At 40.4% G+C, this 19,932-nt stretch overlaps 1 protein-coding gene across 3 annotated transcripts in view; it reads left to right on the top strand.

The window, feature by feature from the left end:
- The window catches only part of LOC144696737 (synaptophysin-like protein 1), a 31,220-nt gene extending 28,374 nt beyond the window's left edge, over positions 1-2,846 (top strand). For 2 of the 3 annotated variants that reach the window (XM_078568408.1, XM_078568407.1), the window contains one exon: positions 1,157-2,846. In XM_078568408.1, the coding sequence (XP_078424534.1) occupies positions 1,157-1,291 (135 nt within the window). In that variant the 3' untranslated portion in view covers positions 1,292-2,846. The remainder of the gene's footprint in view (positions 1-1,156) is intronic. The other variant, XR_013580234.1, reaches the window with a different exon arrangement.
- The last annotated feature ends 17,086 nt before the right edge of the window (positions 2,847-19,932 follow it).

Raw genomic sequence — 19,932 nt, 5'->3', positions numbered from 1 at the left:
TCTACATGGCACAAGTCAGGAGTGTGATGGAATACTCTTGCCTGGATGAGTGCAGCTCCCTCAACACTAAGTTTGACACCATTCAGGACAAAGCAGCCCGCTTGATCGGCATCCCATCCACCATCTTAAACATGCACTCTGTCCACCACCTACTAATGGTGGCAGCATTGTGTACCATCTGCAAGATGCACTGTGGAAACTTGCTCAGGTTCCTTTTGACAGTACCTTCCAAACCTGCAACCTCTACTGCTCAGAAGGACAAGGGCAGAAACCCATGGGACCACCACCTGTAAATTCCCCACCAAGCCCCACACTATCGTGACTTTATCATCTCTGGGTCAAAATCCTGGAACTCCCTTCCTAACAGCACCAGGGTGTACCTACACAACATGGACTGCAGCAGTTCAAGGTGGTAGCTCACCACCACCTTAAGGGCAATTAGGGATTTTCAACAAATGATTGCCTAGCGAGTGATACCCATATCCCATGAATGTATCGAAATGGAACAAAAATCCTGTTGGTGCTGGGAACAGGAGGTTCGTTGCCAGCTGAAAGCAAGTTGTAACCCCCTCACCATTTGTACTTCATGTCAGTCAACACTGGTTGGCACAAGCTGAGGAAGAGACACCACTCCGTGTCATCCAGAATTAACCATGGATACAGTCTATAGGAAGTGTATTTCTCCTGATGTCACAAGCCCTCCATCTCTCTGCCTGGGAGAGGTGTGGTGCCACAGGCACCAGGCATTGGGGGAGGGAAGTAGTGCCTCATCTTGTTCAACTATGTCCAGGGTTTGGGGCTCTCGGCCTTTTGACAAAGAGAATGCTTGAAGCCTAACTTGTGGAAGATGAGATTCCCAACATGCAGGGTCATGTAGATTCCTCAGTGTTGGCAGGACTTTGGACTTTCTTGTTTGGTGTCCTGAGATCTAGAGGCTACTGGAGTTTTCTTTTGTTCTTTTGTACTCCACTTTAGCCCTGAGGACCACATAGTCATTGATTCTTCTCCCATGACTCCTGATCAGGAGCCTATGGTGGCTTGCAAAGCATCTTTTTCTTTCACAGAAAAAGCTTTTAAGCATCCTTAGGCTGAGTTATGGCCCATTCTGCACCACTTCAGTTGATGAAATTTTATATGTTTTGTTTCTCCTTTGCAGGTGTTTGGTTTCCTCAACCTGATCCTGTGGTGTGGAAATGCATGGTTCGTGTACAAGGAAACCAGCTGGCATGCTCCACCAGAACCACCTCAGCAGGATCCAGGGAATGTGGCAGCACCACCTCAAAATCCATAATGGTGTAGTTGAAAAATTGTTGAGGCATGTGTTTGCAAACTCACTAAAGCATACAGTAGGTTTCATAATTACTCATAACACTGCATTAGCTTGTTGGGAAAATGTGTCTGTTGTATTTACTATTTGTGCTGTTGTGTCATATGCCTTTTTGGGAGGTGGGGGTGGAAAAAGATGAATGTGTGTAGTCCCATTTAAGTTGGGGTTTACAATGAAAGAATGTGCCGACATTGTCAATAATAGTGTTCTTAATCTGTTAAACAACATATATATAACACAGTGAAGCCCTTTCAAGATCCATCTAACAAGCCAGCTATTTTCTGCCTCAGGTGGTGTTTACTACAAGAGTATTTATCATGTATGCTTAAAACCTCTAAATGATCAGTAACTGACTACCTGCTAAATTTACTCTCTCCCCATCTCTCATCCTGATGGGAAGTATAAAAGACATGATTTGCATATATTAACAAGCTATTCTGGAATATAAAAAGTAGGGGATTGCTCTTGAACCTCTTTCAGCTGAATAGGATGCATGGTTTTGATTTTTTTTGTCTTTTGTATGGTTAGTCTCGCACTTGATTTACATTGTACTGAATACAAATAGCTTGGTATGTGAAAGATGTTGATTTTTAATGGGCTGTGCTGTACTACACAATTCAAGCCATCAGAATGAAAGCATTTTTATTACCTTACTGAAAACGCATCAGTTTTGTTTTTTTTTGTTGCTTTTTGTTTTCTTGTACAGAAATTGTGGAAAGAGTGTTAAAGAAATTATTTCTGTTAGCCAAATCTGCACTTGCTTTTTTCACAGTGGTGTGAAATCATTAGTTTCTTTGGTGCAGCACTTGATGAATAGCACTTTCTCAAGTTTTATGTGGCTCCACTCTAGGCTTGCCTGATTTGGCTTTCCAGTTCAGAAAAGTAGAAATCCTAATTGTCATAATGACCCACTTTCATTGTAAATTACATCTTTTGTAAAATGAAGGTTGTTTGGTATAAGCTTGAAAATATTTATGTTTCTAAGTCCTTGCTTGCTTTATTTCGCAGTCTTAAAATGTATTGGTTTCTGACTGATGCTGTATTCAATGGTTAAGGGCTGTCCGCATGATGTGGTAAATTACCAAATGTATTTGAGCTTTTTTATATAGATATATGTATACACGTATATAAACTGCCTCCCCATTTTTGATTTTGCAACTATGCTTTTTGCAGTTAATCCTTCACCTCGTTAGAAGCTTAAGGAGGGGCAGGGCAAAAAAAGAGGAAAAAATTGATTTGCTTCATAGCCGTTGTCAAAAGATCAATGTAATAATTCCAGATTTTCACTGAACTTAAGTGCCTTTTCCTCATCAGACACTGGCTTGTACTTTGAAAATGAGATCCTCAGAACAGTCCATGTATTTGGTTGGTGCTGCTGAAGGACATTCTATCACCTCAAAGCTGTGTCAAGTATTTTGCCAAACTTGGTAAATGTTTTGGCCTCGTGAAATGGTCTGTTCTGATGTTAACGGCCTCTGTTTAAGAATTCAGTAAAAATAAATAAAAGATTTTCTGTTGATGACTTTTTTTTATATATATATATATATATATAAAATGTTGCTGAAATAAAACAGTGGATTGCACACAGGCAAACTTAATTTGTACCATAAACATTTTTATAACTTAAGGCCATCTGAGTTTTACTATCGTTAATTATTTTTTAAGAAACATCTGTACTTAATTTACAAGAGAATCCTGTTTCTCCCATTTCAAGTTTTGAATTGTTCGAATGTTGAATGTGGTTTGCCAGTGAAAATGATACCTGAATTATAAATCTTTTGCACAATATTTTGTTTTGTATAGGCAATTTCTGGATTGGCCAAGTGTTTTTTTCCTTTAAAAAAGCTTGAATTTCATAAATTTGATCACCTTTAAATTGAATGCAATGAATGGCTTAGAAATTCTTGCAGTTTGGTTTCCAATTTGAAATGGGGTTACACCAGTGAACAGAAGGTGCCAGCTCTTGGCAAGATTTTAGTTTTGCAGATTAATTTCTGGAGGAAGGTACTGGCACTGCTGTGTTATTTCTACACTCCTTCCAGCTACACCAGAAAGGAAGTGTATCTATCTTCTGTATGTGGAACAAACAATGAAGGCATCAATAGGACAGATGGCTTTGCTCTCCCATCCGAAAGACCCAGCTAACCCCCAGCTGATGGAATTTTACTCATAGTTTCAATCCTGTCCCAATTTCCAAACTGAATTCCCAAATATTAACATATCCAGAGAGTACAGCACTTGCTATTTTCAAAGCTTCTATTTCTGAACATACAAAATTAGTGGGCAGGAAAAGACCCGTTGACATATTAAACCTGCCCCACACCTCATGAAGGCTGGAGCATTATAACTAAACATCTCCCCTCCCCCTTCCCCTTCCTCCCTCTGCACTTGGGAAAGGCAAAAGACCTTTTAGGCTCAGGATCTCTGTTACATGGATAACTTTTTAAAGTGAATATTTTGGGAGGGTTGTTTCATTATAAAATATAAGAACATTTTAATGTTTTTGTTCTCAGTGGTTGTTCAAAACTTTAGCAGTGTAGCATTGTGGACTGGCTCTGATGCTGCTGTCTATATTGCTGGTTTTCAAAGTGAGAGCTGATGTAAAGGTCTCGAACTATGTCGAAAATGTGATGTGGGGGCGGGGTAGGGAAGTTGTCATGGTTTTACTCCCTCAAGTGCACAAAACACAAGAAAATTGGTGCAAGGGAGTGGTGTAGGATAGTGATGGGAGGCTGAGATACTAGAGTCAATAGTATGAAAAAAGTGGGAAGTGCTAGTATTTGAAGGTCACTAAGAGGGGCACTGTGAAGCAAGCACATCAAGGAGTTGGAAAGGCTACAATTGATGAAGGAACAAGATAATGATGTGAAGGAGTGCATATGTTTAAGGAGGGGTCAGAACGAGGCTGAGAATATTGAATTGAGTGAGGGAGGAAGTAAGAATTAAGAGGTGGTACTAAGTTGCCAACCCTCCAGGATTGGCCTGGAGTCTCCAGGAATTAAAGGTGAATCTCCAGGACACTGGATTTTTTTTGGTCATTTTCTATAAACATTTCTCTTTACCAGATATGTTTGGTGGTTGGGGGGGTGCGGGATGGAGCCTGTTTGCCTGACAGTTGAGCATCATCCAATTGGGTAATGAGTTTTTTTGCTTTCCAATTGTTGTAGGAAGGCCGTGTGTCACAAAGATGGATATGTTGACCGACTAATGCTGGAGTGGGGGCAAGTTATGTAATGAAACCGCCAAGAATGCACTTAATCACAGCTGGCAACCCTAAGTGGTAGTGTTATGTTGTAAATGAGATAGAGAAGTGATGACTTGAAAGTAAAATAGCTAAAGAAGTGATGATTATTAATTGCCAGATTCATCTGTATAAATGCTACCATTTGAACTGTCCCAACACTTAAAACTTGGCTTTTAGGCTCAGGACAAAAGGCAGTTTCCCATAAGCAGATCATGTCTCCATTCAACCGAAACTAGTTTTTATATACAAGTGTATTATGCATTATGATCATGTTTACTTTTATTGTTCAATATCGCATCCTACCATAGCGTGACCTGGAGCCAAAATAACAAATCTGCTTGTTATGTGATCAAAAACAGTAATCTTGCTGCTAAATATACATCCCAATACTTGAGTGTTGGGCTAATTAATACTTTACAAATAAGTGAACAAAGTAACCTTTAGAATAAATCTCACCTTACTTCTGTAGTACTTTTCATAGCAAAATATAACATTATCCCTGAGCGTCCCTTTTAGCAGCAAACAGTACTCTTCTGACCTTAAAAGTTCTCTGAATCTGGGCAGCCATAAATTCAAAGTAGAGATTATTCCCTGGTTAGATTTGGTTCTTCGCAAACCTTCCATGCTGGCTCCAATCTTTGGTTTCCTGTACAGCCTGAAAACAACAGCTTAATTTCTTAAATCTTCCCTAGTTCCCCATGCTTAGTTATTTATCAGTAAATGTGCCAATTAACCACTGATTGTGGATCTATCTCCTTTGAATTGACCACACACACACACACACACACACAATGGTGAACAAATTAGAGACTGGAGTGTTGAAGATTATGGTTCAGAAATCCCAAGCCTCAAAGTTTAAGTACATGTCAAAGTGATCGTGGTATCCTATCATTTTCTTTACAGCATGAAAATAGATAAAATCATTGAGATTTTGATGTGGGCTAGAGCAGATGAAGAATGTGAGCTCAAATTTACTTAAAGTTGTGTTGGTCTGCATGTTCAATTGGTCATCAGAGATCGACAAAATTTGCATAATGCCAGCCGGTAGACTAAAATGAGAGACATATTAGTTAATCCAGAAATCACCTAAAGCAATTTAACATTAGAGTGTGTACAAAATGTCAAGTATTTGTCCTACACAATGGGATCACATCACCATTTAGTTTTGAAGGAAGATATTACCCCATGGAATGAGTATAAAATTGAAGGCTTTCTCCTCTACAAACCGAAGTAATGTCTAGTGTTCCAAATGTTCGAGTCATTGCACAGCTCTTCGACAAGATCAAAATTCTCTCAACAATAATACCCAGTGGTGCAGATCCTGGGAGATGTTACCAATCCTGTGCGGACATCACAGGATGGGTAGATTTAAATATGTACAGTTCACAACTTGATCCTGTTTGAATCTAAGCTAAGTCCATCCCATTTCTTTATCAAGAAGTCCACCTCCATAGCATTGCCCATCTCTGCCTCTGCCTTAGCCCAGCTTCTGTCAAAACCATCATCCATGCCTTTGTCACCTCCAGGTTCACTATTTCAGGCTCACTATTCCAATGCTGTCTTTGGCCTTCCATGCTCCTGTGCTCTCTGACCTACATTCGCTCCTAGTTGGCTTTCCTCCTCCTCATGTTCGAATCCATCTGTGGCAGCATCCTGCCCTATTTCTATTACCTTCTCCACTAAGAGCTCCTCCAAGAGCTTGCCTGCCTTAAACTCTGGTCTTGTGCATCTCAAAATCGCTTTGCCTCAATGTTGGTGGCCGTGTCTTCAGTTGTTAAGGCTATAAACTCTGGAATTCCCCCCTGTGTCTCTGTACCTCCTCTTTTAAAAGGCTCCTGCCTCTGACCAAACTTTAGTCACCCTCTTAACAGCTGTCTCTGGCCTGATATTGATTTTGTCCGATTATGCTTGATGATTCTGTGAAGCGACATGGGATGTTTTTCTATGTTAAAAGTGCGACATTAAATAATTGACGTTCTTGGGCTCAATGCAATTGAAATATGAAGCTCGAGCAAAGAAATGGTGGCATTGTTAATGCCTAGCAGCAGTCATTGGGAAGAAATCTGGATGCAACCCTGTTATAACTACTGAATTGAGCAAAAGGAAGTTTGGTAATCAGGAATTTAAAATTTTGTAAGTTCAACAAAGTTATTGTAGTGTGTGTGAAATAGAAACTCAGCAGTTATGCCTCAGTTTGTCAACCACTAGTTATTATTTCTATTTATGTTGTGAAACTATTATTTGAGAAGCTGTAATTTTACTGAAATATTAAGGTGGGGGAGGGAACCCTGAAATGAAGCAAAATATGGAAAGCAAGAACTAAAGTTGTGATAATATTTTCTAACTCTAATTTTAACCCTAAGGCCAGGAATTTCTTCTGGCTTCTCCTGCTCTGCCACTGCAACTTTGTCAGGAGCCTCGTTTACACATACATAGGGGATTTCCATCAAATCTCTCAGCACAAGAGGAAATTCCTGGCAGACGTTTCCTTTGATAAATTGATTTAAATGGCTTTTAAACATATTAGTCGATCTCTTCTGTTGCTCCTAGAAAGTCAGCATCTTTTATGGTTTAGAAGGTAAACTAACCAATTGCAATAGCAATCAACCCACCTACTCCTAATCGCAGAACCAGTGTCTGAAATAAGGTGTCATTATCTTCCTGCACCCTCCCCTCTCAACAAGCTCTCCCTATCCCTATTTAATAGTCTGTTTAGGACAAAATCCTATCTCAATCTCCCCACCATTCTCTCTTTGGCTCTTTCTGTGACTCCTCCTCCCAATGAGTCTGCAGGGCCAGAGGAGAATCTTTCTCCTTGGGTGCTGCCACTGAACATTTTCCCTTCGTTCCCCAGCAGTGCCCTTCGTTCCCTTGCCATGCCCTGGGTTACAGCATTGTTAAATAGTCAGGAGCTTGTTCAAACCAGAGACAGACACACATACCACTTTTAACTTTCCACTCTTTCCCCTTACCGCCTTATTATTTCCTCCACATCTCTTCCATCTTTCCCTTTTCCTTCTGTCTATTTTTCTATGAATGTTTCTCCATTCACCCCTATCTTTCTTGTATCTCTCTCCTGTTTATTTGTGTAATACTTTCTTTTTTCTGCCTCCACACCCTTTATGCTTCAGTAACCTTGCAGCATTGGTGACAAGAAAAGCAAAACAAAAAATTAAGAATGATGTGGGCCCCAGGAAAAGCATGAAGAGAGAAGGGAAGGAGCCTGGCCACAGTTCTGGGTCGTGGTCCGACAAACTCTCTCTCCACGGTCAGTTTTCAAGGGAACAAATTTGAATGGATGAGTAGTCAAACGGATTTGGGAGAAGAAGGAGAATGACCACTTTTTTTTAAAAGAAAATAATACTAGACCTGGGGAAACTGATCATTCTACCCAGGGGACAGATTTACCAAGTTGGGGATTGGTGTGTGGCTGGGTCCAGAATGATCAGAAGCCCCGATTGATGGATTAAGCTCCCTCTGCAAGAGGCAAGGTCAGAGTTACAGGAGGCAATTTTATGGATACAACTTGACTTAATTTTTTTTGATTGAACACCGAAATGTTAACAAATTGGCAAGAAGTGTATCTTGTACATATATTCATGGATTGTGATTGGATAGAATGTTTGTAACAATGTATTGGACAGATAGAATTCGTGTCATAAATGAGGGGTGTCATTTTTTTTAAATGACAGCAAATTGTGCAAGAATTGTAATCCACCTGCTTCATTACAAGTAGGTTTTATTAATTGTGAATGGCCTTTATGAGGTCTTTGGAGGCATTGACCCAAGTTGAGGACATCGTAGGACACGGAAGGACCAAAAAATCTGAAGGTAAGTGACCTGTACCAATTTCAAGCAGCTGATAATAGAAGGTAATAGGTTATTTTGAAGACTGCTGGGCTTCTTTGTTTGATGTGGGGTTCAACACAGAGACAGGGCAAAGTTCATCTTAAACTGGGAAGGGGATTGTGAATATGTTGCTGAATACCAGAATGAGCACTTTTTGAAATGTAATTGCAAGAAAACATAAAGTCAGCTAATGTAAGAGTTTCCGTGACTGTGGAAAGGACAGAGAATCGGGGGGGCAAATTCCTATTGTTTATAAAAGGCACCCATGCAATAGATACAGACACTCTTTTGTTCATTGGTTCTCTGAACAAACACTTCCAATTGTTATTGCCCTCCATCATATATAACAATTTGGCTCATTTTTAATGATCTCATCACTGGCTAACTGTCAGAACAGTGACCAAGTCTTAAGGGCACCACAGGCTGGGCAAGTAGCAGAGACGTTTCAACTTAGTGTACAGATGCTTGCATTTCTTACTACCACCAGAAAACACGATGCATGAAAGCATAGTGTGTCAATGTACCAGATCAGTGTAAATTGGGTTTTGGATGCATTGATTTTTCTAGTTTCCCATTGCATGCCAAGCCTCATTTAATAGAGAGGGAATATTGTAGAGTGTTAGATATAATGTGGGAAGGCTGAACGAACAAAAAAGACGGGACATTAGAGTAGAGATCTTCTGCAATGTTGGAAGCAAAAGTACTTCTGTTTAAAGAAAGAGATAGCTGCAAAGTTCAGTGGAGACAAACAATTGCTGCATTCAAAGCATCTACAAGCTGACCAAGCTGATAACTTTTGAATCAATGCCAGCCAACTTTAATTTCTCTATAAAGAAGCCTAGAAATTGAAATTAACTCCACAATGCTGCATAGATTCCACAGTCATGAGATTTTAAATATCAAGATTAAGGAACATGGAGCCTATGTTTTTATGGTGCTACAGACCTGCATACTATGGACGACTGACTGTATAATAAATTTATCTGGCTATTTAGATGTCATAAGGCACGAGTACAAATTTTGAGTTTTCAGTGACAGCTTTACTGCTTCATATTCTCCATATCATTGTAGAAAATCCTGTCTACTTGACACAGTGCCTTTGTTATATCCAGTTGAGCTCTAATATTTGTAGTTTGCAACAATTGTAAATTTAGAAATTACTGAAGTGGGACATGAGTATTGAAAGGGTGATTTTTGGGGAGATCAAAGACACTCCCAGAAGATTTTGATTTTTGACACTTTTTATTTTTGTACATTTTGTGATATTTTAGAGCTTACTGTAATTCTGCCTTTCAAGCCAAAAACTATTTCTACTTGAAGGGTTAGATTTGAACCAAGAAAATAATGGCAAATTATGGATTTCAGAAGTTAAAATAGAGAAAAGTCAAACCAATATATTGAGCATTTTGCTACTATTATCACAAATATTAATTTTAACTCAATTCTTTTAAACCTGTTGAGATTTATTTCCTTCTGGTACTAAGAATTATATACTAGCATAATTCAAAATTAAGTAAAGCACACAATAGGACTATAGATCAGTGCTGAATTTTATATTCCCAGAAATGCCTTCCTTTCTGACTGCCTCCTGTCTAGGGATTTTTTAATTTGATTTTAACATATGGATGTCATTTGCTCTGAATATAGGCGGTATGGTCTTTGCTGTTGGTTACTTAAGAACAGGATTACACCATTGAACCCCTCGAGCCTCTTCCGCTGTTCAATAAGATCATGACTGATTTATATCTTCACTCCATCTACCTGCCTTTGTTCCATGCCCCTTGCCTAACAGAAGTCTATCTATTTTGGTTTTGAGATTTTCAATGCCTAAATTTAGTAGCTATTTCGGCAATACTAAATAGTACCTAAGTGTGGGTAAGTAAACTGTTACATAACAAGTCAACTGGGCACTCAGTGAGTGCATACCTCTGCCATGATGTGTTAACTCAAAATTGTTACAATTACGCAGCTCTTCCATAAGGCTTTTCCCTGTCTGGTTGATGTCTGTAACTACAAAATTGGAAAAAAATAAATATTTTTATTAAAAGCTTCCATCTCACTGTGAAGGCTTCAGGCTAATCTACATCCAACAAACTGCTCTGAAAACTCTGCTCAAGTTTTGATAGCTGTGACAAATTGCACCATAGCAGCTGAGACAATCCACAACATTCTGAAACAATCAAAAATATTCCAAATAAAACCATCTTCAAGATTAATTTTTTAAAAATCAATTTGCCCTATCTCCCAATGTTAGTGGATCCTTTAGAAAATTCCAGGTTGGCATCTTCGCCAAAAAACAAATCAGTTCTTCCTTGGGCTGTACCCTGTGTACCAAGTTTTGTCGAAATCCACCCATTAGTTTTTGATGTATATTGTTTGCAGCCAAATGGGCGAAGACATTACCTTTGCCCACCTTCAGTGGGGGAAGTAACCTGATACTGCAACTCTCAAACTCACAGGACATCAGTTTGTATTACACATCACCACAGTGCATTATAGTGACATTTCAAATATGGGAATCTCATTGTAATTTATTTAAAATGAGTAAAGTTCATTATTATTTCTATCCCTCTCTTTATTTTCAAACCCTGGCAATTCCCTCTACAGTGACAGGAATGTATAATAAAGCTAGTTAATACATTCACGACAAAGGATGTTCTGATTTTAAAAATGTAACTAACTAGCCTTGGAGCCTTCAGATAGCAGCAGTCTAACATGTTCCTTTAAGGAAAGTTAAAAGCTTTTAATATTGTATTTTTATTGTTAGTTAAACATAACTTCTTGGGGTATAAGCACTTACTAGAAATGATTGGATGGATGTTAACTTTGCCAAAGTGTAAAAGAGATCATCGTGAATTGGCGACCTCTGTTACATCTCTCCCCCTCTTTATGGTAAATAAACATTTGAAGCACAGGAAAATATGGGGAGAAAACAGGGTGGTGGGATTTGTTTTGGATTGCTCTTGCATTGGGCTAGCATAGTCAGAGTGGACTGAATGGCCTCCTGCATAGCAAATCTAACATTGCCAACCATGACACAATGTCGGTGTTTTTGGATTGCTGTTTGTGAGATGTACTCTCCTGACCTCCTTACTTTCCAACTGTACTATATAGGTGCATCAAAACAGCGGCCAAGCATTTCCTTGGGGAAAGGGGATGGAAACCACGGGTGAATGTTACAAAAGATGCTTGTAAAGTTTGGGTCAGTCTCTTTAATTTAGGTTAAAATGGAGGAATGAAGATGGTTTGAATTCTTCCTGACAACAATCTAGTGGCTTGGTTAATAAAGGAGTGTGGGGGGTAACCAGGTTGTTTTGCTGGGAAGGAAGTGCAAGTTGTTGACACCTGTTGACAATGGTTAGAATACCTGTGCTGTCTGTGGGTAGACCATTAGTCTCAAGGTGAAGTGTTGGGAATGTCAGGTTTTATAAACAGTTATTCTTTAAATTTCTATTTAATTCCATGCTGGAATGGAGTTGGGGTCTCTAGGATAGCTAATTAGCATTTCTAACGATACAAGGCCCATGTGATTCACATTGCCTTGATTGACTTTAGGAAGGAAAAGTCAATAGAAAACCATTATGATATCAAGTTGTAGGTTTCTTAAGTTATCCCTGAACCTCTCGGATAGGTCAGTCTGCAAGAGCCTGAAAAAGAGAGTTAGGGGCAGCCAGTTCTACACCTGAAGCAGGGGAAACGATGACTCTATTGTTCACCATACAGAATGCGGGTGAGATCTCGTGTTCAGATTGAAGTGGTTAAATACACAAGGATTTAAAGAAGGCCAATAGATTCGTCTAGCTTTGGCTACAGGGCGGTATCTCCAGGGCAACCTTCACCATGAAAATCAGTTCAGGGATGAGAAGTTAGCCAGTTGGGAAAGGAAACAGGCCACCAGGATCAGAGTAGAACTTTGGACTGTTTCTGGGAGAATAAAATGCCTACTTAAGGGACACAGTAAAGTATTACTATGGCTAGGGATCTTGGGTTGTTTAAGAAGTTAAATAGGGAAACTTTTCTGTATTTTAGAATATAAATTGCCTGCTCAATAGTGTTTAAAAGATGTTGCTTTTAGTTTGTAACAGTAAAAGCCTTAAATCTTGAAATCTTGTGTGATCCTTCCAGTCAACCAATGAAAATTTAAATAACTTGTAAAAAGATATCCGGCTCTACGGGAATCATAAGAGTTGCTCCTCAATAACTCTTTTACATCCTCTGTTCACAAGAAACTTTGAGGATAGATGAGGAGTAGATCACCTGCAGATCCTCATCCCTAGACTGCAAGAGCCACATAGCCTAGAAGGCGACAGAGACAACTAGAATAAAGCTGGTTGCATGCCTTCATGGCAGATGAAATGTCCTTAAAACTCATAACACCAGTGGAGCAGAAATTTCTTGCTGCATTTAGGTTGTTAAAGGACACCTTGAAAGATATTACAATTTCCAAATCTAATGCTTTCCTCACATAAAATTGTGTGCTTGTTTTTTTTCTCCAGAAAGGATAGAACTAAAATCAGGATACGATTGTGTTCATTGCACCAAGCACCAAATTCCCCTGCTACACTTTTAATATGCTGCAAAGATTAGATATCTCACTGTTACATAAATCTCCAAAACTGAGTAAATTAATAATTTCATTGCATAATGAGAATTTCAAGAGGATCAGTAATTGTGACTTCTATTCCTCATTATGTGTAACCCAAGCTGACACATGACACAAAGTTGAAAGCTTAAAAATGTTTATAGATAAAACATTCATTGAACAGAGAAGGATACTGGTATATAATTCAATTGACAAAATAATGTGGGACACTGACAGCTCATTGCCAGCCCAACAGATTCGCTACTGAGATTTTGAAATGACAGAAACACAAGACGGAGAGTACAATTTACACTAAGAAACAGTCTGAGTTTATATGTTAACCTGTTCATCTGAACAGCACAACCCACTTGTGCCTATGCTTTTGTAAACTGTGCACTTTCACTTCTGTAAGGCAAACAGGTTCCTGCAGATTTACACTGCCATGAGAACAATTGTTTTGGGGAAAGACACGGATCCATGCAGGAGTGCAACTTGTGCCTGTGTTAAACAACAAAATAAATTGCATTTATGTAGCACCTTTAACATAAAACCTCACAAATCACTTCATAGGAGTCCTATAAAGTGAAATTTGACTCCAAGTCACATGAGTTAAAAGGGCAGATGACCAAAACCTTGATCAAAGAGATTGGTTTTAAGGAATGGCCTAAAGGAGGAGAGAGAACCAGAGAACCAGAAAGGTTTCACAGAATCAAAGATGTTTACAGCACAGAAGGCGGCAATTTGGCCTATTGTGTCTGTGCTGGCCCTCTGAAGGAGCAATTCACCCCATAGTACTACATATTAAGGGAAGGAATTCCAGAACTTAGGGCCTAGGCAGCTGAAGGCATAACCATCAATGATGGAATAATTAAAATCAGGAATGCTCAAGAGGCCAGAATTAGAAAAGCACAGATATCTGGGGGTGTTATAGGGCTGAAGTGGTAATGGGTGATCAGGACATGATACAAATTAAGACATAGCAGCAGAGTTTTGGATGATCTTGAGTTTGCAAAGAGTAGAATGTGGGAAGTTGACCACGAGTGCATTAGAATAATCCAAGGTTAGAAGTAACAAAGGCATGTTTGAGGGATTCAGTAGCAGCTGAGCTGGTGCAGGAATGGAGACGCTACAGAAGTGGAAATAATTGCTTGGTATTGCAGACAGTGAGTATTGCTGAAAAGAGAGACACGTTGTCAAAGCTTTTCATATTGCACTCATCAGAATAAATGCAAAAATGTCAATTTTAAAGGAAGCAACCATTTATCTTGCAAGAGAAGAGGATGCTGCTGTTGGCCGGACAGCTCTGATTTCTCAATGCGTTGCCATGAAGGATGCATCAGGGAGCTATTGCTCCCCATGCTTTTGTTTAATCAAAAACAGTGCCTGGACATGCTCTTTCTGCTTGCAGAGGACAGGGCCCTGTGTTTAAATATATGTAGCTTCTATGTAGCAAGGGTAGTGAGCTACGAATGATGATCTTAACTGTGCTGATCATCTGATAATCTTTGTTGTGCTAATTCTTAGCATCCTCGGGATTGTTCAGCAAGTGCTGCCCAATCAGGGAATCACATCTAATGTTAGACATTATGTTCTGAGTTTTACAAGCATGGGCTGGCTGTCGGCATCTGAGTTATGGCATAGATGTGTAGTCAGAAGATTATCTCAGGTTCAAATATGACATCAAGTTTGCAAACTCTGTGGCTCAGCCTCAAACAGTGAGTTTGTCCTGTAGGAATTGCTGTGATTATTGCAGGCTTGGATGTCTGCACATGCTCCCAATTTTGCTTTATAATATGCTTTCAAGTTTTGTTTTGGAAATTTTTAGTGCCAATAACAAAATTTGACACTTCCGTTTTGATTATTTTTATATATAGTTTATGACCCACCCCCTGGTGAGGTTCCCCAAAGTTGTTGTTCCAGACGAGAACCCTCAATTTATCACCATCTGGCTAGGACACACCCAGGTTGTTATGCCCCGGCTGAGGAGGGATGAACTGGCTCCCTGTCTTTATTCAGCAAACACCAGCCCCCTCCCCCTCAACAAGATCTAATCTAAAATGGACCCCGTTTGTGGATACCTTTTCCCCAGACCTAGTCAGGTTTTGAAGGAGCCAATTTGATCAGACTTTCTTGAGTTAAAGCTAAAAGTAAGTTTATTAACTACTAAAAGCAAGAAAGGATAAAACACATGCATATACAGTCATACAGCAAGGTTACAGTTAAAAGTAAGAATTTAGCTTGACTCGTGGGGAGTAAGTGATTGAGCTTTATGGCCATTGCGATTTGAGATTCCAGTACAATTGACTTTGATAGATGAAGAGTTGGTTTCAAGGCTCCAGTAGTGTTGACTTCGGTAGAGAAGATGAGAGATTGGGATATCTGCAAAATGGCGATTTGCAGGGGTGCTGTGTGTGGCTGTTACTTCTGAGACAAACTTCCAGCATTTGTCTTCTCAGGACACCCACCAACAGACAGACACCAATGCAGCTTGTCAGCTCACTTTTAACCCCTTCTTTCTATATACCAAGCGGGAAGCGAATTCACAAATCTATCTGGGCATTGCTGACAGGATTTGTTGTTGAGGTGATACACATCTCCCATTATGCCCCATTGTCTCTACCGGAGGAGCAATTAGTTTCTGGATGTCTTTAGAAGCATCTTGTCTGGCAACAGGATGGAGTTTCATTACCTCACAGGGAGTCACCCTGCAGCATTCCAGCCAGTGGCTTGTGCGCACTTTTTAAAAAACTCAAGTCTTATTTTTAAAGTCCAATATTTCCAGATGCAATTTGGTGTTTTTCCCTTCATTATCATGACAATAGTTGGACAGATTAATTTTGGCATTAATCAGTTTGGTTAAACTCATATGCAAGTTTACTTGTTGTGGTGTTGCAGGCTTGGTGCTGGGTCTGGGGAGGGCTGGTTCCTGATTACATCCTTAATGGCTGAGTGCATTCTTGCTGTAGTTTGAGTTCCTTCCCTTTCCTTTGTATCCCTAACATTGAGTGTGAGGTCAGGAGCTGCAGAATTCTGATAAACTGTCGTGACAACTCTGCACTTTTTAGCTGAAATCTTGGTATAAAGTGCACTTACTTCATATCGACTTCAAGTTACAATGTAAATCTGGGTGGAGATAAAGCTCCACCTGACTCCAAAACAAAGTTAGAAGAGATTCCCTCCTCCAGAGAGTCTCACCCTTCATCACTCCTGCCTCTGGATTTAAACAACAGCTGTTAGAGTTGGTATGAAGTAAAACCATTTGACCTAGACACTAATGCAGCTTTAAAAGAACCAAAGAGTGATGAATCAGCAAGAAGTCAAGTCCATCTTTCCTTTCAGTGGGAGAGAGAGGTCAAGTTGAAGTCTATTTAGGAGCATGAGTTAAAAGGAAATTAGTTTGAGACTTGTCACAGCTTCTTTAAGCAGAGCTTAACAATGATTAGTGATGACTCAGTGCTGCTTAGAATCTATTTAGAGTGACTACTCTAAAATTAGTTGTGTTAGTCAACTGTTTTATTTATCTTATGAACAACCTGAGGGTCTTTAATAGGAAATATTCATGTCTGTTCAATCTAATGGGAGAAGCTGACAGTTTATCGCAGGTTCATTTGCTTATTGTTTGAGAAAAGATTGAAGCCTTAAGCGAAAAGTGATATCTGGTGGATAACTGCATCCATGCTATAATAAACGTAATGAACACTATATTGTTGTAATAAATTTAATACGTAATAAGGCTAAGTATGGGTTACAGTGGGTATGGAATTGGAGTCAGCATTTGGTGAGACTCCAGTTCCACCAAGAAATGGTCATTCTCAAAATGGAGGCTCAAGAAGAGGTGGCAGGGCAACAGGAGGAGTGGTTACTTTGAATGAGCAAAATGAACTTTGCAAATGAATTTTGTTTCAGATTTCCAGCATCCGGAGTATTTTGCTTCTAACTGAACATTAGTGGCTGTCCAAAATTGTTCCCTCTGATACTATGACCATTTCTGATGTGACTGTACAAATCAAGGGTGGTTCTGAAAGGGAAAGGACTTCCCAGTGGAATATCATCTGTGAACTGGGTCTGCGACAGCTGGTGAGGGAACCAATAAGAGGGAAAAACATACTTGACCTTATCCTCACCAACCTGCCTGCCACAGATGCATCTGTCCATGACAGTATCAGTAGGAGTGACCACTGCACAGTCCTTGTGGAGACAAAGTCCCAACTTCACATTGAGGATACCCTCCACTGCGGCAATACCACCATGCTTAATGGGATAGATTTCAAACAGATCTAGCAACTCAAGACTGGGCATCCATGAGGCACTGTGGGCCATTAACACCAGCAGAATTGTACTCAAAAGCAATCTGTAACCTCATGGCCCGGCATATCCCCCACTCTGCTATTACCACCAAGCCAGGGGATTAACCCTGGTTCAATGAAGAGTGCAGGAGAGCATGCCAGGAGCAGCACCAGGCATACTTAAAAATGAGGCGTCAACCTGATGAAGCAGTAACACAGGACTACTTGTGTGCCAAATAGCAAAAGCAGCAAGTGATAGACAGAACTAAGTGATCCTACAACCAACAGAGCAGATCTAATCTCTGTAGTCCTGCCACATCCAGTGGTGAATGGTGGTGGACAGTTAAACAACTCACTGGATGAGGAGGCTCCACAAATATCCCCATCCTCAATGATGGGGGCGCCCAGCACATCAGTGCAAAAGATAAGGCTAAAGCATTTACTCCAAACTTCAGTAGAAGTGCCGAGTGGATGATGCATCTCGGCCTCCTCCGGAGGTCACCAGCATCACAGATGGTAGTCTTAAGCCAATTCAATTCACTCCATGTGATATCAATCTGGAAAGTGCAAAGGCTATGGGCCCTGACAATATTCCAGCAATAGTGCTGAAGACTTGAGCTCCAGGACTTGCCATGCCCCTAGCCAATCTGTTCCAGTACAGCTACAACACTGGCATCTATCCGGCTATGTGGAAAATTGCTCAGGTATGTCCTGTACACAAAAAGCAGGACACATCCAACCCGGCCAATTACCGTCCCATCAGTCTACTCTAGATCATCAATAAAGTGATGTAAGGGGTTATCAACGGTGCTATCAAATGGTACTTGCTTGGCAATAACCTGCTCAATGACGTTTGAGTTCTGCCAGGGTCACTCAGCTCCTGACCTTATTACAGCCTTGGTTCAAACATGGATAAAAGAGCTGAACTCCCGAGGTAAGGTGAGAGTGATTGCCCTTGACATCAAGGCCGTATTTGACCAAGTGTGGCACCAAGGAGCCCTAGCAAAATAGGAATCAGGGGGAAAACTCTCCAGTGGTTGGAGTTATACCTAGCACAAAGGAAGATGGTTGTGGCTGTTGGAGGTCAGTCATCTCAGCTCCAGGACATCACTGCAGGAGTTCCTCAGGGTAGTGCCCTTGGCCCAACCATCTTCAGCTGCTTCATCAATGACCTTCCTTCCTTCATAAGGTCAGAAGTGAGGATGTTCACTGATGATTGCACAATGATCAGCACCATTCGCGACTCCTCGGATACTGAAGCAATCCATGTCCAAATGCAGCAAGACCTGGACAATATCCAGGCTTGGGCTGACAAGTGGTAAGTAACATTCGCGCCACACAAGTGCCGGGCAATGACTATCTCCAACAAAAGAGAGTCTAACCATTGCCCCTTGACGTTCAATGGCATTACCATCACTGAATCCCCCACTATCAACATCCTGGGGATTACCATTGACCAGAAACTGAACTGGACTAGCCATATAAATACTGTGGCTACAAGTGCAGGTGAGAAGCGAGGAATCCTGTGACGAGTAATCCACCTCCTGACTCCCCAAAGCCTCCCCACCATCTACAAGGCACAAGTCAGGAGTGTGATGGAATACTCCCCACTTGCCTGGATGAGTGCAGCTCCCACAACACTCAAGAAGCTTGATACCACCCAGGACATAGCAGCCCTATTGATTGGCACCACATCCACAAACATTCACTCCCTTCACTACCGACGCACAGTAGCAGCAGTGTGTACCATCTACAAGATGAACTGCAGGAATTCACCAAGGCTTCTTAGACAGCACCTTCCAAACACACGACCACTACCATCTAGAAGAACAAGGGCAGTAGATAGATGGGAACACCACCACCTGGAAGTTCCCCTCCAAGTCATCCACCATCCTGACTTGGAACTATATCGCCGTTCTTTCACTGTCGCTGGGTCAAAATCCTGGAACTCCCTCCCTAACAGCACTGTGGGTGTACCTACACTACATGGGCTGCAGCGGTTCAAGAAGGAAGTTCACTATCACCTGCTCAAGGGCAACTAGGGATGGGCAATAAACGCTGGCCCAACCAGCGAAGCCCATATCCCATGAATGAACTTTTTAAAACTGACAAATTTGTATTTATATGTGAAACTTAAATTGCTTTTAATGTATGAAGAATACTACAGTGACAACAGGTTAAAAACTGGAAATAAGAAATCCATATTAAGTTATGGAATATGTGAATATAAGAAGCAGGCAAGGTATTCTGTTCTTGATATTTATTCTGTGACAGTCTTTTTTTCCCCCTCTTTGAACACCAAATCTTTTAATATGCTTATTTGTAGAGAAGGGAACCGTGGAATTATAGATGTATGAACAACTTTGGAGATTTTTAAAAAGAAATATCAATTAGTCTAAGATTTATTGTCAACTTGGAAGATGAGGCCGAGAGTAATGAATCTAAGCTTGCGGCCCCTATAAAGCCAGGTGTGAACATTAGGTTGTGAGGATGCAAAGAAATATAGACAGGTTAAGTGTGTGGGCAACAAGGTGGCAAATGGAGTATAATGTGGGAAAGTGTGAGATTAATCACTTTGGATCAAGACTAGAGAAGCAGAATATCTTTTAAATTGTGAGGGATTTGGGTGTACTCGTACAAGGAA

Source organism: Cetorhinus maximus, chromosome 22 (genome assembly GCF_964194155.1).
Source record: "Cetorhinus maximus chromosome 22, sCetMax3.hap1.1, whole genome shotgun sequence".
Lineage (NCBI taxonomy): Eukaryota > Metazoa > Chordata > Chondrichthyes > Lamniformes > Cetorhinidae > Cetorhinus > Cetorhinus maximus.
This window is presented reverse-complemented; position numbering and strand designations above follow the sequence as displayed.